This window comes from Protomyctophum bolini (assembly GCF_963924005.1).
Source record: "Protomyctophum bolini genome assembly, chromosome: 11".
Lineage (NCBI taxonomy): Eukaryota > Metazoa > Chordata > Actinopteri > Myctophiformes > Myctophidae > Protomyctophum > Protomyctophum bolini.
In genome coordinates this window covers 2,266,171-2,285,168 of record NC_137872.1, presented here as the reverse complement: position 1 = coordinate 2,285,168, position 18,998 = coordinate 2,266,171, and the positions used below count along the sequence as shown (strand labels likewise).

The 18,998-nt window shown below is 46.3% G+C and overlaps 1 protein-coding gene across 1 annotated transcript; it reads right to left on the bottom strand.

Moving 5' to 3' along the window:
* Positions 1-1,074: 1,074 nt before the first annotated feature.
* On the bottom strand, positions 1,075-18,283 carry chst12a (carbohydrate (chondroitin 4) sulfotransferase 12a). Its single transcript, XM_080775383.1, has 4 exons — positions 17,287-18,283; positions 15,784-15,936; positions 6,519-6,698; positions 1,075-2,087 (listed from the first exon to the last, which is right to left on the bottom strand). The coding sequence occupies exons 1-4, from the start codon at positions 17,692-17,694 to the stop codon at positions 1,527-1,529; spliced, it is 1,302 nt and encodes a 433-aa protein (XP_080631509.1). The 5' UTR covers positions 17,695-18,283; the 3' UTR covers positions 1,075-1,526.
* Positions 18,284-18,998: the final 715 nt, after the last annotated feature.

Below are 18,998 nucleotides of genomic sequence, written 5' to 3'. Positions count from 1 at the left end.
GAGGTATAGAAGAGTGACCTCTTCCTCTCTACCGAGAGAGGCTTTCCACATGTTGACATTTACATGTAAGAAATGTCGGACATAGTAAAATCCCTTAGGCCTATACATGCTTAACCTTAACATAAACATTTGCACTAACGCATTCAAATAAGTTAACTAAAATATATGCAACTACCTTTCAAAACTACAACTCACTATCGTGGCGTTAAAACAAATGCCCCCAAAATAAAAAACGGGAAAAAAAACAACGTCCCTCGACCCTGTTCCGACTGCGTCAGTATCAGCATCGCAACCATAGGCGTTTGGGGGTCCATTTTGACATCACATACGGCTACAACGGTTCTGCGACATCACATCGGAGAGATTTCTCAAGAACCCTCCAAAGCTACAAACTAAGGCCCTGTGCGACGTCACAGTCGGCCTCAAAAAAAATAAAAACGAAAAGAAAAAAAAATACCTGTGACATCTCAAATATAATATTACAGGCATAGTTCTGTACGACATTAAAGTCAGGAATGCAGATACTCACGGTATAGAGTATATATACTCACGGTGAGAGTTTCCTTTTGAATACTAGATTAGAGTAAACTAGCCTACGTCAACGCCGGCTGATGTCTCTCTCTCTCTCTCTCTCTCTCTCTCTCTCTCTCTGTAAAAAGGTCTTTGAACACCAAGTCTGAAATGTTCATATATTATGCGTTTTGTCATATCCGTTATTATCCAAGGATTCTGAGCCACTAACAAGCCACTTGTTGACCGATGGTGGAAAAGAAATGCAGAAAAGTCTTAAACCGTTGAATGAAAGTCATTTTGACAGATATTATTATAGACAATATCCAATAAGTTGGTTTGAAGTTATAACAATAATCTGTAAATTACAAAACACGAAGCTTGTGTTCGTTTCATTGCACTTGAAATGTATAACGTTTGGACTTCATGTGCAAAGACCGTAAGAATGTGCCATCTTTGTTTTTTTCTTCTTCCCCCAAAATCACATACAAAGCAGTTTGTCTCCCTTTTCCTTTCCTCTGGGGCATGGATGGGTGGGGCTGGCGTGGGGGGGGGGGGGGGGGTGCTCTGCTCGTGGTCATTCGTTGAGGATGGAGTCCGGTCTGTCGTAACCAAAGAGCCTGAAGTCCGGCTCGTAGAGCGCGTAGAGTTCATTCGTTAAGGATGGAGTCCGGTCTGTCGTAACCAAAGAGCCTGAAGTCCGGCTCGTAGAGCGCGTAGAGTTCATTCGTTAAGGATGGAGTCCGGTCTGTCGTAACCAAAGAGCCTGAAGTCCGGCTCGTAGAGCGCGTAGAGTTCATTCGTTAAGGATGGAGTCCGGTCTGTCGTAACCAAAGAGCCTGAAGTCCGGCTCGTAGAGCGCGTAGAGTTCATTCGTTAAGGATGGAGTTCCGGTCTGTCGTAACCAAAGAGCCTGAAGTCCGGCTCGTAGAGTGCGTAGAGTTCATTCGTTGAGGATGGAGTCCGGTCTGTCGTAACCAAAGAGCCTGAAGTCCGGCTCGTAGAGCGCGTAGAGTTCATTCGTTAAGGATGGAGTCCGGTCTGTCGTAACCAAAGAGCCTGAAGTCCGGCTCGTAGAGCGCGTAGAGTTCCCTCCGGGCCTCCAGGGGCACCGCGGCGAACCAGTCGTCCAGCCAGGTGGAGGCGGTGAGGTTCCGGTGAGACGTGGGGAACTCCACCACGTTGTCCACGCGCAGCTGACGCAGGAGCTGCTCGGCGTCCTCCTCGCCCGACTCCAGGTGGCCCACGAAGTCGTACTGGATCTGGCAGGGGTGGCAGAGGCGGTACACCTGGCGCCAGTGCTCGTTGAAGGGCGCGTCGCGCTCCGTGCGCGGGTCCAGCAGGTAGCGCACGAAGTGGCCGAAGGACGGGTGGAGCCCCGCGGCGAAGGCGGCGTCGGCGGAGGCCGGCGCCGTGGGCTGGCCGTCTGCGGCGGCGGCGTAGCGCCGCAGCATGAGCGCGGCGAAGCGCCGGTAGAAGTCCTCGTTGCGCAGCTCGAACTTGTTGCGGTAGGCGGAGATGAGGCGCACGAAGGGGTCCCGCACGAACAGGAACTTGGTGTACTTTTTTAGCTTCACCTTTTTGGAGGAAAATGAATAATAATAATAATAATAATAATAAACTTTATTTGTATAGCACCTTTCATACAGAGTTGCAGTTCAAAGTGCTTCACAGGCAGGACACACATCAGGTACTTTACAGTTAGGTCATAACATATCAGACACAGTCCCTTAGTATGCATATAATCACGAGTAAGACGCGCAAACGCGGGAAGCGAACGCAGCTCGTACATATTTGGGTTTTGGACGTATAGCTGCTTTGGGGACTCCTTATATGGTGCCCCTTTTGTGCCTATATATGGAGCTGAGTGGACCTGGCCCCTTTTGTGCCCATATATGGAGCTGAGTGATTGCTGATGCAACACACTCCATATTTGGATAGCGGGACAGACACACAGACAGACAGACAGACAGACAGACAGACATGATCTGCTAGGTCTCATAGTAAGTGCTCACTGCGTTCGCAATCAACATAAGAGGGGAATAAAAGGTCAGGCATAGAGTTAAAAAAAGACAATAGAGTTAAAAAAAATACATACATATAAGATCATGAAAATAACTGCTATGTGCTATGGGAGGATTGAGAAGGCCAATCTAAAGAGGTGTGTTTTTAATTTTTGTGAACGTCACGGGGGAAATGCAGTTGAGAGAGAGGGAGACAGGGTTTGGGGAAATGCAGTTGAGAGAGAGAGAGACAGGGTTTGGGGAAATGCAGTTGAGAGAGAGGGAGACAGGGTTTGGGGAAATGCAGTTGAGAGAGAGAGACAGGGTTTGGGGAAATGCAGTTGAGAGAGGGAGACAGGGTTTGGGGGAAATGCAGTTGAGAGAGGGAGACAGGGTTTGGGGGAAATGCAGTTGAGAGAGAGGGAGACAGGGTTTGGGGGAAATGCAGTTGAGAGAGAGAGACAGGGTTTGGGGAAATGCAGTTGAGAGAGAGGGAGACAGGGTTTGGGGAAATGCAGTTGAGAGAGAGGGAGACAGGGTTTGGGGGAAATGCAGTTGAGAGAGAGGGAGACAGGGTTTGGGGGAAATGCAGTTGAGAGAGAGGGAGACAGGGTTTGGGGGAAATGCAGTTGAGAGAGAGGGAGACAGGGTTTGGGGGAAATGCAGTTGAGAGAGAGGGAGACAGGGTTTGGGGAAATGCAGTTGAGAGAGAGGGAGACAGGGTTTGGGGGAAATGCAGTTGAGAGAGAGAGAGACAGGGTTTGGGAAAATGCAGTTGAGAGAGAGGGAGAGACAGGGTTTGGGGGAAATGCAGTTGAGAGAGGGAGACAGGGTTTGGGGGAAATGCAGTTGAGAGAGAGGGAGACAGGGTTTGGGGGAAATGCAGTTGAGAGAGAGGGAGACAGGGTTTGGGGGAAATGCAGTTGAGAGAGGGAGACAGGGTTTGGGAAAATGCAGTTGAGAGAGAGGGAGACAGGGTTTGGGGGAAATGCAGTTGAGAGAGAGAGAGACAGGGTTTGGGAAAATGCAGTTGAGAGAGGGAGACAGGGTTTGGGGGAAATGCAGTTGAGAGAGGGAGAGACAGGGTTTGGGGAAATGCAGTTGAGAGAGAGGGAGACAGGGTTTGGGGAAAATGCAGTTGAGAGAGGGAGAGACAGGGTTTGGGGGAAATTGCAGTTGAGAGAGAGGGAGACAGGGTTTGGGGAAATGCAGTTGAGAGAGGGAGAGACAGGGTTTGGGGGAAATTGCAGTTGAGAGAGAGGGAGACAGGGTTTGGGGGAAATGCAGTTGAGAGAGAGGGAGACAGGGTTTGGGGAAAATGCAGTTGAGAGAGAGAGACAGGGTTTGGGAAAATGCAGTTGAGAGAGAGGGAGACAGGGTTTGGGGAAAATGCAGTTGAGAGAGGGAGACAGGGTTTGGGGAAAATGCAGTTGAGAGAGAGGGAGACAGGGTTTGGGGAAAATGCAGTTGAGAGAGAGGGAGACAGGGTTTGGGGAAAATGCAGTTGAGAGAGGGAGACAGGGTTTGGGAAAATGCAGTTGAGAGAGAGGGAGACAGGGTTTGGGGGAAATGCAGCGCACACGGGATTCTAGCATTATTTTTACTTGTGGTAAAAATAAATTGCAATGTCGTCATCAGGGTTGAAACTCTATACATTTATAAAAGTAAAATAAAACAAGGACTGAATGGCTCAGTGACGACTCAGTACTGCTCTTCTTAGTTATGGAATTAAGCTCCGGAAGCAGTATTCTTCCTTCAAATAAGATTTAATAACTGTAACACATTGATATTTCTTTATTTCATCGACGCCGTTAGACCAGCCATCCGTTTTGCGGAACTGCGTTGCGTTGTGGTGCAACAGTCAGGCTTTCTGAAAGGGCTTCGGTCATCAGGGTAGATTTTGTCGACTAAAACCAAGACACATGTTTTTCGTGACTACCTTTTTTCACTGATGAAAACTAAATGAAAACTAAGCTATGATGACTAAAACTAATAAGACAATTTCGTCAACAAATAAAAACTAGACTAAAATGTTAGGAAGGGACTAGTGGACAAGAGACCCAGTCATTTAGGAAGGGACTAGTGGACAAGAGACCCAGTCATTTAGGAAGGGACTAGTGGACAAGAGACCCAGTCATTTAGGAAGGGACTAGTGGACAAGAGACCCAGTCATTTAGGAAGGGACTAGTGGACACGAGACCCAGTCATTTAGGAAGGGACTAGTGGACAAGAGACCCAGTCATTTAGGAAGGGACTAGTGGACAAGAGACCCAGTCATTTAGGAAGGGACTAGTGGACAAGAGACCCAGTCATTTAGGAAGGGACTAGTGGACAAGAGACCCAGTCATTTAGGAAGGGACTAGTGGACAAGAGACCCAGTCATTTAGGAAGGGACTAGTGGACAAGAGACCCAGTCATTTAGGAAGGGACTAGTGGACAAGAGACCCAGTCATTTAGGAAGGGACTAGTGGACAAGAGACCCAGTCATTTAGGAAGGGACTAGTGGACAAGAGACCCAGTCATTTAGGAAGGGACTAGTGGACAAGAGACCCAGTCATTTAGGAAGGGACTAGTGGACAAGAGACCCTGTCATTTAGGAAGGGACTAGTGGACAAGAGACCCTGTCATTTAGGAAGGGACTAGTGGACACGAGACCCTGTCATTTAGGAAGGGACTAGTGGACAAGAGACCCAGTCATTTAGGAAGGGACTAGTGGACACGAGACCCTGTCATTTAGGAAGGGACTAGTGGACACGAGACCCTGTCATTTAGGAAGGGACTAGTGGACAAGAGACCCAGTCATTTAGGAAGGGACTAGTGGACAAGAGACCCTGTCATTTAGGAAGGGACTAGTGGACAAGAGACCCTGTCATTTAGGAAGGGACTAGTGGACAAGAGATCCAGTCATTTAGGAAGGGACTAGTGGACAAGAGACCCTGTCATTTAGGAAGGGACTAGTGGACAAGAGACCCTGTCATTTAGGAAGGGACTAGTGGACAAGAGACCCAGTCATTTAGGAAGGGACTAGTGGACAAGAGACCCAGTCATTTAGGAAGGGACTAGTGGACAAGAGACCCAGTCATTTTACAATTAGTCACATGCTGAAAATAGTGGGGAAAAAAAACATTATGACGGCATCAAGGCCCACCAAAATACATTTTGTTCAACTAAATCAACTGTAGATTTAGTCGACTAAAATCTTATGATATTTAGTCGACTAAAAGTACACTTAAAACATTCCAGGTGACTCGTTTGTCATAATAGGCCTTTATACCTTCATGAGGTGGCGTGAGAACTTTCATAATAGACCTTTATACCTTCATGAGGTGGCGTGAGAACTTTCATAATAAACCTTTATACCTTCATGAGGTGGCGTGAGAACTTTCATAATAGACCTTCATACCTTCATGAGGTGGCGTGAGAACTTTCATAATAGACCTTCATAACTTCATGAGGTGGCGTGAGAACTTTCATAATAGACCTTTATACCTTCATGAGGTGGCGTGAGAACTTTCATAATAGACCTTTATACCTTCATGAGGTGGCGTGAGAACTTTCATAATAGACCTTTATACCTTCATGAGGTGGCGTGAGAACTGTCATAATAGACCTTTATACCTTCATGAGGTGGCGTGAGAACTGTCATAATAGACCTTCATACCTTCATGAGGTGGCGTGAGAACTTTCATAATAGACCTTCATACCTTCATGAGGTGGCGTGAGAACTTTCATAATAGACCTTCATACCTTCATGAGGTGGCGTGAGAACTTTCATAATAGACCTTTATACCTTCATGAGGTGGCGTGAGAACTTTCATAATAGACCTTCATACCTTCATGAGGTGGCGTGAGAACTTTCATAATAGACCTTCATACCTTCATGAGGTGGCGTGAGAACTTTCATAATAGACCTTCATACCTTCATGAGGTGGCGTGAGAACTTTCATAATAGACCTTCATACCTTCATGAGGTGGCGTGAGAACTTTCATAATAGACCTTCATACCTTCATGAGGTGGCGTGAGAACTTTCCGTAGCGCTTCCAGAACTTGTTGAAGGTGAAGTGCATGCTGCTGTTGTGGACCAGGTCCGTGGGGATGGCCAGGGGGTCCGTGTAGGGGACCCCCTCCTGCAGCAGGCTCTCACTCAGCACCATCATCACCCGCTTCCAGTTACTGCACGCCACCTAGAGGAGGGGAAAGGTGGTGGCGTTGAGACTCGGACCCGTTTAGACCACGAGGAGGACGATTCTACACAAATGTGACCCATGTATCTATGGCAGTGGTTCTCTCTAAATCATGACCCTCTATGGCAGTGGTTCTCTCTAAATCATGACCCTCTATGGCAGTGGTTCTCTCTAAATCATGACCCTCTATGGCAGTGGTTCTCTCTAAATCATGACCCTCTATGGCAGTGGTTCTCTCTAAATCATGACCCTCTATGGCAGTGGTTCTCTCTAAATCATGACCTGTGTGTATCTATGGCAGTGGTTCTCTCTAAATCATGACCCTCTATGGCAGTGGTTCTCTCTAAATCATGACCCTCTATGGCAGTGGTTCTCTCTAAATCATGACCCTCTATGGCAGTGGTTCTCTCTAAATCATGACCTGTGTGTATCTATGGCAGTGGTTCTCTCTAAATCATGACCCTCTATGGCAGTGGTTCTCTCTAAATCATGACCCTCTATGGCAGTGGTTCTCTCTAAATCATGACCCTCTATGGCAGTGGTTCTCTCTAAATCATGACCCTCTATGGAAGTGGTTCTCTCTAAATCATGACCCTCTATGGCAGTGGTTCTCTCTAAATCATGACCCTCTATGGCAGTGGTTCTCTCTAAATCATGACCCTCTATGGCAGTGGTTCTCTCTAAATCATGACCCTCTATGGCAGGGGTTCTCTCTAAATCATGACCCTCTATGGCAGTGGTTCTCTCTAAATCATGACCCCTGTGTATCTATGGCAGTGGTTCTCTCTAAATCATGACCCTCTATGGCAGTGGTTCTCTCTAAATCATGACCCTCTATGGCAGTGGTTCTCTCTAAATCATGACCCTCTATGGCAGTGGTTCTCTCTAAATCATGACCTGTGTGTATCTATGGCAGTGGTTCTCTCTAAATCATGACCCTCTATGGCAGTGGTTCTCTCTAAATCATGACCCTCTATGGCAGTGGTTCTCTCTAAATCATGACCCTCTATGGCAGTGGTTCTCTCTAAATCATGACCTGTGTGTATCTATGGCAGTGGTTCTCTCTAAATCATGACCCTCTATGGCAGTGGTTCTCTCTAAATCATGACCCTCTATGGCAGTGGTTCTCTCTAAATCATGACCTGTGTGTATCTATGGCAGTGGTTCTCTCTAAATCATGACCCTCTATGGCAGTGGTTCTCTCTAAATCATGACCCTCTATGGCAGTGGTTCTCTCTAAATCATGACCTGTGTGTATCTATGGCAGTGGTTCTCTCTAAATCATGACCCTCTATGGCAGTGGTTCTCTCTAAATCATGACCCTCTATGGCAGTGGTTCTCTCTAAATCATGACCTGTGTGTATCTATGGCAGTGGTTCTCTCTAAATCATGACCCTCTATGGCAGTGGTTCTCTCTAAATCATGACCCTCTATGGCAGTGGTTCTCTCTAAATCATGACCTGTGTGTATCTATGGCAGTGGTTCTCTCTAAATCATGACCCTCTATGGCAGTGGTTCTCTCTAAATCATGACCTGTGTGTATCTATGGCAGTGGTTCTCTCTAAATCATGACCCTCTATGGCAGTGGTTCTCTCTAAATCATGACCTGTGTGTATCTATGGCAGTGGTTCTCTCTAAATCATGACCCTCTATGGCAGTGGTTCTCTCTAAATCATGACCCTCTATGGCAGTGGTTCTCTCTAAATCATGACCTGTGTGTATCTATGGCAGTGGTTCTCTCTAAATCATGACCCTCTATGGCAGTGGTTCTCTCTAAATCATGACCCTCTATGGCAGTGGTTCTCTCTAAATCATGACCTGTGTGTATCTATGGCAGTGGTTCTCTCTAAATCATGACCCTCTATGGCAGTGGTTCTCTCTAAATCATGACCTGTGTGTATCTATGGCAGTGGTTCTCTCTAAATCATGACCCTCTATGGCAGTGGTTCTCTCTAAATCATGACCTGTGTGTATCTATGGCAGTGGTTCTCTCTAAATCATGACCCTCTATGGCAGTGGTTCTCTCTAAATCATGACCTGTGTGTATCTATGGCAGTGGTTCTCTCTAAATCATGACCCTCTATGGCAGTGGTTCTCTCTAAATCATGACCCTCTATGGCAGTGGTTCTCTCTAAATCATGACCCTCTATGGCAGTGGTTCTCTCTAAATCATGACCCCTGTGTATCTATGGCAGTGGTTCTCTCTAAATCATGACCCCTGTGTATCTATGGCAGTGGTTCTCTCTAAATCATGACCCCTGTGTATCTATGGCAGTGGTTCTCTCTAAATCATGACCCCTGTGTATCTATGGCAGTGGTTCTCTCTAAATCATGACCCTCTATGGCAGTGGTTCTCTCTAAATCATGACCCTCTATGGCAGTGGTTCTCTCTAAATCATGACCTGTGTGTATCTATGGCAGTGGTTCTCTCTAAATCATGACCCTCTATGGCAGTGGTTCTCTCTAAATCATGACCCTCTATGGCAGTGGTTCTCTCTAAATCATGACCCTCTATGGCAGTGGTTCTCTCTAAATCATGACCCTCTATGGCAGTGGTTCTCTCTAAATCATGACCCTCTATGGCAGTGGTTCTCTCTAAATCATGACCCTCTATGGCAGTGGTTCTCTCTAAACCACTGCCATAGAGGGTCATGATTTAGAGAGAACCACTGGCCAGCATGACTTCTACGTCAGTCGCTCTTCGATTTAAAAAAAAATAGCTGACCTACAAGCTCGTAGCGCGCCACTCGGTGGCGCGCTATGAGCTTGTAGATCTGCTATTTTTTAAATAGCTAAACGCACAACACCAAAAGGGGTCCCTGCCTAAAATGGGTTAAAATAAGAATGGAATGAATGCACAGAATATCAACACGAAGCAAACTGAAAAAACCTGTTATTTCAATGGTAGTGGATGGAGAGAGAGGGTTTTTGTCCAACCACGAAATGGCAACCAATGGGTGCGAAGAGGGGCAGAAACACGGACTCGACAAAGGGTGAGGGGTCAGGGTGAGGGGTCACATGGGGGGTCACATAGAAACATGGGGTTTTTTTAAAGGGTGAGGGGTCAGGGTGAGGGGTCACATGGGGGGTCACATGGGGGGTCACATAGAAACATGGGGGTTTTTAAAGGGTGAGGGGTCACATAGAAACATGGGGGTTTTTAAGAGAACTGTCATGAATGATTTTAGAAGACTTTTTTTTCACAGGACTAAATGGGTTCATGGAAACAGAACGGAACCATCACAGGACTAAATGGGTTAATGGAAACAGAACCGAACCATCACAGGACTAAATGGGTTAATGGAAACAGAACCGAACCATCACAGGACTAAATGGGTTCATGGAAACAGAACGGAACCATCACAGGACTAAATGGGTTAATGGAAACAGAACCGAACCATCACAGGACTAAATGGGTTCATGGAGACAGAACCGAACCATCACAGGACTAAATGGGTTCATGGAAACAGAACGGAACCATCACAGGACTAAATGGGTTAATGGAGTCAGAACGGAACCATCACAGGACTAAATGGGTTAATGGAGTCAGAACGGAACCATCACAGGACTAAATGGGTTCATGGAGACAGAACCGAACCATCACAGGACTAAATGGGTTCATGGAGACAGAACGGAACCATCACAGGACTAAATGGGTTAATGGAGTCAGAACGGAACCATCACAGGACTAAATGGGTTCATGGAGACAGAACGGAACCATCACAGGACTAAATGGGTTCATGGAGACAGAACCGAACCATCACAGGACTAAATGGGTTAATGGAAACAGAACCGAACCATCACAGGACTAAATGGGTTCATGGAAACAGAACGGAACCATCACAGGACTAAATGGGTTAATGGAAACAGAACCGAACCATCACAGGACTAAATGGGTTCATGGAGACAGAACCGAACCATCACAGGACTAAATGGGTTCATGGAAACAGAACGGAACCATCACAGGACTAAATGGGTTAATGGAGTCAGAACGGAACCATCACAGGACTAAATGGGTTAATGGAGTCAGAACGGAACCATCACAGGACTAAATGGGTTCATGGAGACAGAACCGAACCATCACAGGACTAAATGGGTTCATGGAGACAGAACCGAACCATCACAGGACTAAATGGGTTCATGGAGACAGAACGGAACCATCACAGGACTAAATGGGTTAATGGAGTCAGAACGGAACCATCACAGGACTAAATGGGTTCATGGAGACAGAACGGAACCATCACAGGACTAAATGGGTTCATGGAGACAGAACCGAACCATCACAGGACTAAATGGGTTAATGGAGTCAGAACGGAACCATCACAGGACTAAATGGGTTAATGGAAACAGAACGGAACCATCACAGGACTAAATGGGTTCATGGAGACAGAACCGAACCATCACAGGACTAAATGGGTTCATGGAGACAGAACGGAACCATCACAGGACTAAATGGGTTCATGGAGACAGAACCGAACCATCACAGGACTAAATGGGTTCATGGAGACAGAACGGAACCATCACAGGACTAAATGGGTTCATGGAAACAGAACGGAACCATCACAGGACTAAATGGGTTCATGGAAACAGAACCGAACCATCACAGGACTAAATGGGTTCATGGAGACAGAACGGAACCATCACAGGACGTCAACCGGTTCTGGAAAAACGTTTTCCCGGCGGTAACTTCTGGAAGATTCTGGCTCACCCATTTTGCAGTGGAAAAGAGCCAATAGCTGACTGAGGTGAGGTGAGGTCACAGAGTCACGCGGGCGGGACAATGCTGACCAACGGTGCACACACTGGGGTTTGTTTGGTCCCCGTGGCAACCCATTACAATAGTCCCCTAAGTTTGCACTATATAGAGTCACCATGGTAACCGATTGGAGTGGGCGAGGAGGAGGGGGGGGGGGGGGGGGGGGGGCTCTGGGGCCGTTTGAGTGCTGTTGTCGTGGCAACCGGTTCAAGGCAGCAGAGTTCTCTATACAGGGGTCACCATGGTGATAGATGGAAGGACAGACGGACGGACGGACGGACGGACGGACAGACGGACGGAGTCCCGCACGGGACATTTCTATCGTGATGTCGGACAGACGCTGTGGAGTGCAGGTACGGTGTCCGACAACGTCCAATTATTAAAATGTCATTTATTATAGGCCATTATTTGGGCCCATTAACCCATTCTGACCTGAGATCAGATTCATACGAGGGTTTCCACTAGGACACACACACTGGTCTGATGAACCCCATTCTGACCCGAGATCAGATTCTATAAAAATGTCAGTCGTTCGTCCTTTGATTTTTCAAAAAATAGCAGACCTACAAGCTCCCCCCCCCCAGAAACAAAGCTTTAAGTTAAAAACATTCACTCTGAAAGAATATATTCAAAGATTTGCGCCACATTTTCACGATTTAACAAAAATAGCAGAACTACAAGCAACTACGAGCTTGTAGATCAGCTATTTTTCCAATAGCTATAAAGTGTAACATGACGCTTAAAACACCAAAAGGGGTTGCCCGTCCCGAACGGGTTAAAAACAGGGCCTATACTACAGTATCCACACACCCAATTACTTTCTCCGTGATGAACTACTGTATAACCAGATGCTTTGCCGTCCAACCAGCCACGGATAATTAGCTCTGCAAAGCCTGATATACGTTTGAGTAAACAAGGGTCCCTCCGGAGAAAGCTGCAGTACGCATTATAGAAAATAGACGAGAGAGAAAGATAGTGATGCCTATATATATATATTAGGGATGCACTGAAAGGGAAATTCTTGGCCGAAAACCGAATACCGAATATAGGAAACAGTTGGCCGAAAACCGAATACCGAATATCCGAATATGATTAATATTATATATCGTTTTTCCTACCATTGCTGTCATGGCCGTACCTTTAAAGCTACCTGATTTATGGCAAAATAAATGGTTATGGCAAAACTTAACTTAAATAATAATCACTAATATGGGTCGATAAAACATTTATTCAGCTCTTTTGAATGCATTAATTGCATACACTATTCAGCGATATATTTTCTGCCTATTAGGGCCGAAACCGAATAGGCCGAAAATGCATTTTTAGCCATTTTCTGCCGAATATTTTCTGCAGCCGAATATTCGGTGCATCACTAATATATATATATATATATATATATATATAGCGTGGTGAATTCAATCGCGGGGGGGGGGGGGAAGACAACGGGACAGTGGGGCTATTATTTCAAAGAGCCCCATAATAACTCAAGAGTTTACGAACGGTACCAATTAACCGGTTTGGTTTCATAATTATTCTTCTACACTCGGTCTACAGACGTGTCATTTTGGACCCACACCAAGGAAACCCTGCATCTTTCAGACAACCAGTCATCATTGTTACTGTACGTGTGTGTACTGTACATTGTTACTGTACGTGTGTGTATTGTGGTTGTGGCATCGCGACGGGAGGTGCTAGATGGTCTCGCTACATTCATATTCCCACGCCCCCAAAATGGCCGCCGCACAAGGCTCCAGAGTAGACTGCAGAACACATACAGAACAGAACCACTGGTATTAGAGTAATGTAAAGTCCATAGACACATACAGAACAGAACCACTGGTATTAGAGTAACGTAAAGTCCATAGACACATACAGAACCACTGGTATTAGAGTAATGTAAAGTCCATAGACACATACAGAACAGAACCACTGGTATTAGAGTAACGTAAAGTCCATAGACACATACAGAACCACTGGTATTAGAGTAATGTAAAGTCCATAGACACATACAGAACAGAACCACTGGTATTAGAGTAACGTAAAGTCCATAGACACATACAGAACCACTGGTATTAGAGTAATGTAAAGTCCATAGACACATACAGAACAGAACCACTGGTATTAGAGTAACGTAAAGTCCATAGACACATACAGAACCACTGGTATTAGAGTAATGTAAAGTCCATAGACACATACAGAACAGAACCACTGGTATTAGAGTAATGTAAAGTCCATAGACACATACAGAACACAACCACTGGTATTAGAGTAATGTAAAGTCCATAGACACATACAGAACACAACCACTGGTATTAGAGTAATGTAAAGTCCATAGACACATACAGAACAGAACCACTGGTATTAGAGTAATGTAAAGTCCATAGACACATACAGAACAGAACCACTGGTATTAGAGTAATGTAAAGTCCATAGACACATACAGAACAGAACCACTGGTATTAGAGTAATGTAAAGTCCATAGACACATACAGAACACAACCACTGGTATTAGAGTAATGTAAAGTCCATAGACACATACAGAACAGAACCACTGGTATTAGAGTAATGTAAAGTCCATAGACACATACAGAACAGAACCACTGGTATTAGAGTAATGTAAAGTCCATAGACACATACAGAACCACTGGTATTACAGTAATGTAAAGTCCATAGACACATACAGAACAGAACCACTGGTATTAGAGTAATGTAAAGTCCATAGACACATACAGAACAGAACCACTGGTATTAGAGTAATGTAAAGTCCATAGACACATACAGAACCACTGGTATTAGAGTAATGTAAAGTCCATAGACACATACAGAACAGAACCACTGGTATTAGAGTAATGTAAAGTCCATAGACACATACAGAACAGAACCACTGGTATTAGAGTAATGTAAAGTCCATAGACACATACAGAACCACTGGTATTAGAGTAACGTCAACTCCATAGACACATACAGAACAGAACCACTGGTATTAGAGTAATGTAAAGTCCATAGACACATACAGAACAGAACCACTGGTATTAGAGTAATGTAAAGTCCATAGACACATACAGAACCACTGGTATTAGAGTAACGTCAACTCCATAGACACATACAGAACAGAACCACTGGTATTAGAGTAATGTAAAGTCCATAGACACATACAGAACAGAACCACTGGTATTAGAGTAATGTAAAGTCCATAGACACATACAGAACAGAACCACTGGTATTAGAGTAATGTAAAGTCCATAGACACATACAGAACAGAACCACTGGTATTAGAGTAATGTAAAGTCCATAGACACATACAGAACACAACCACTGGTATTAGAGTAATGTAAAGTCCATAGACACATACAGAACACAACCACTGGTATTAGAGTAATGTAAAGTCCATAGACACATACAGAACAGAACCACTGGTATTAGAGTAATGTAAAGTCCATAGACACATACAGAACCACTGGTATTAGAGTAATGTAAAGTCCATAGACACATACAGAACACAACCACTGGTATTAGAGTAATGTAAAGTCCATAGACACATACAGAACAGAACCACTGGTATTAGAGTAATGTAAAGTCCATAGACACATACAGAACCACTGGTATTAGAGTAACGTCAACTCTATAGACACATACTGTACAAAACAGAAGAAAGTTCCAAAAAAAAATCACGGCACTCCATCTTCAAGATTAACCCATTTTGGGGCGGGAACCCCTTTTGGTGTTATCATTATGTTATGCTTTAGCTATTGGAAAATAGCAGATCTACAAGCTCATAGCGCGCCACCGAGTGGCTATGAGCTTGTAGGTCTGCTATTTTTTGAAAAATCGAAGAACGACTGACATATAGAAACATAGCTTCTATCAGAAAACTGTCAGGATGTAGAAGACATTTTTTAGAATCTGATCTCAGGTCAGAATGGGTTAATGACCAACTTCCCCCATCAACAGGGCTACTGTACTGTACTGTACCTTAGGAACGTAGCAGTAGATGATTGCGAACGCAGTGAGCACTTACTATGAGACCTAGCAGATCATGTGTGTCTGTCTGTCTGGTCTGTCTGGTCTGTCTGTCTGTCTGTCTGTCTGTCTGTCTGTCTGTCTGTCTGTCTGTCTGTCCCGCTTTTGTGCCCATATATGGAGCTGAGTTATTTGTGTCACCATGACTCAGCCATAACCATATAAGGAGTCCCCAAAGCAGCTATACGTCCAAAACCCAAATATGTACGAGCTGCGTTCGCTTCCCGCGTTTGCGCGTCTTACTGGTATACTGTACTGTACTGTACTGTACCTTAGGAACGTAGCAGTAGATGGTGTACTGTACTGTACCTTAGGAACGTAGCAGTAGATGATGCCGTGCCGGTCGTCCACAATAAGGTGATCCAGCTCCTTGTTGGGAATGTCATCGAAGGAGCGGTTCTTCCCAGGGAAGGCCAAGCCGTCGCTGCTGCACATCTCCTTCAGGAGGAGACGTCTCTGCTCCTGTAACGTTTAGGAAGGGTTCAGTTATCACTACAATTCAACTCTGAAGCGCTCCATAACTTCACATAATCCTCGCTTTTTTTTTAAATAAAATGATAAATTAACTACTTATATAAGCATAATGACGGTGTTGCTCGAAAGTAGCGGAAATACCCCAAAATCGACAAAGCTCATAACATGTGATCGTGTAGATATATATTTTTTCAGTTACTTTTGACAACATTTTGACCGTTTTCGCCCAAAAGGAATGTCAGGTTCAAAGTGGTTTAAGAAGTCTGTGGGGTTTTTATAAATATTTAACCTGATGAAGACTGGGTTAAATCAGGTCGTCTTCGGCTCGCGCTGAGCTGGCAGCGAAATGTAGCCAAGCACGATCGCCCAGATCATGAAATATAATATAATATAATATTGGCACCTGTATTTACATTATGGATCAAAATGTTTTCCCCAAATCCACACGCGCAAGTTATATAATGTGACTATACTGTAGCTCTACAACAGATTGATACACAGCGTAGAGAGAATGGAAGATACTGTTTTACTGGAGGTTACTGTTTGCATTCACTGTATCAGATCAAAACTAAGAGATAGCGACAGACAGACAGACAGACAGACAGACAGACAGACAGACAGGCAGACAGACAGACAGGCAGGCAGGCAGGCAGGCAGGCAGGCAGGCAGGCAGGCAGGCAGGCAGGCAGACAGGCAGGCAGGCAGGCAGGCAGGCAGACAGACAGACAGACAGACAGACAGACAGACAGACAGACAGACAGACAGACAGACAGACAGACAGACAGACAGGCAGGCAGGCAGGCAGGCAGGCAGGCAGGCAGGCAGACAGGCAGGCAGGCAGGCAGGCAGGCAGACAGACAGACAGAGACAGACAGACAGACAGACAGGCAGGCAGGCAGGCAGGCAGGCAGGCAGGCAGACAGACAGACAGACAGACAGACAGACAGGCAGACAGACAGACAGACAGACAGGCAGGCAGGCAGGCAGGCAGACAGACAGACAGACAGACAGACAGACAGACAGTGTAGCGCGCATTAAAGGGTGACTGTTATTAACCCATTCTGAACGGGAACCCATTTTGGTGTTAGCGTCATGTTATGCTTTAGGTATTGAAAAATAGCAGATCTACAAGCTCATAGCGCGCCACCGAGTGGCGCGCTATGAGCTTGTAGGTCTGCTATTTTTGAGAAATCGAAGAACGACTGACATTTTTTTATAGAATCTGATCTCAGGTCAGAATGGGGTTAATCAGACCCAGTGTGTGTGTGTCCAGCGGAAAACTCGTATGAAACTGATCTCAGGTCAGAACGGGTTAATAATAATAATAATAATCTTAACCTGTCTGTCGCGCAGCTCGGCCGCCACCGGCGTCAGGTGGATCTTCCACTCGCGCCGCGGCACGTAGCGCTCCTCCGCCCGCTCCGACCGGTTGGCGGCGGGAGCGGCGCTCTCCGGCGTGGGCTCGCCGGTCCCCCCCGGCTCCAGGAACTGGTTGACGAAGGCATCGATGTCGGACAGGAAGGAGAAGGAGGAGGTCTGGGGATGATGGGGATGCTGGGGAGGAGGAGGAGGAGGGGGCGTGTGCCGGGGGGGGGTCTTGGGCCCGGGGGGGGGGGAGACGGGGGTGTGCAGGTAGAGGTGCGAGGAGGAGGCTCCTCCCACGTCGTCCCAGTAGATGATGATCAGGAGGATCATGAAGGCGGAGCCCAGGAGCATGAAGATACGGAACAGTCTGGACGTTCCCATGGCTGACAGGCAGGGGGCGATGCAACGCGACGCGATGACGGGACTTCAAATCCACACTCCGCACAGTTATTATTTATAACTTTTCGGAACAACAACGCGGTGGTGGCGGTGGCGGTGGCGATTATTATTATTAACGGACGACTGTGTCCCGACGAGTGAAAATAGCAGATCTACACGTCTTGTTGTAGATCGGCTATTTTCACTATTTCCGTGCGGCACCATCGTCGTGCAATTAAGTCTGATTGCAGGGTTTACGTACGGGGGTCAATCAGGCTAATACATTTTAGTCGATTATAATAACTTTATTCTATTATATTTGGGGTTAATTGCCCAGCCCTATAGCATGGTGCCAGGCAGACAGTTTGTTCCCAGAAGGACTACGGGGGGTGGGGAGGTAAGAAGAAGGTGACTATGAAGGTCTAGGGCGGGGGTGTGGAGAGGTAAGAGGAAGGTGACTTATGTGCTACAAGAACACCTCCATGTGGGCTTTGGTCTCGCTACAAGATCGCCATAGCAACCCCCCCGTCCCCCCGTCCCCCCCAGCCCCGGGTCGCTATAGCGCTATAGCTTCACCATGGCAACAGATTGGAGTCGATTGGCTGAAGGTGGAGCTGCTGCTGCTGCTGCTGCGGTTGGGCTGGTCGCTCTACTACTGACTACACCATCGTAACCATGGTAACCATGGGTTCCAGATAGCAGAGAGTCCTCTCTTACGGGGTCACCATGACGACCAGATGGATGGATGGGGGGGGGGGGGGGGCTCATACAGGAGGGGCTTCATCCATCATGTGACACACAGCGGGCTGTGGAGTTACTGTATACTGTATAGTAGTGGGACTGACCAACTGTGGTGGGTTCGATCTCACCTCTGCTCCATGTCACCAGCACCCTGCAGAGACACACACACACACACACACACACACACACACACACACACACACACACACACACACACACACACACACACACACACACACACACACACACACACACACACACACACACACACACACACACACACACACACACACACACACACACACACACACACACACACACACACACACACACACACACACACACACACACACACACACACACACACAGGCAGAGCAGAGCAGTCAGACGGACAGAGCACGCTGGGGTAAAAACCAAACAGCACATCTTCCGGAAAGGTTTCTCATGCCAAGGATCCCTTATTAAATCTCGGAGAGAGAGATTAACCCATTTAATTTTAGACCCGAGTACGATTCTACAAATACCTTTTAACCCATTCTGACCGGGAACCCGTTTTGGTGTTAGCA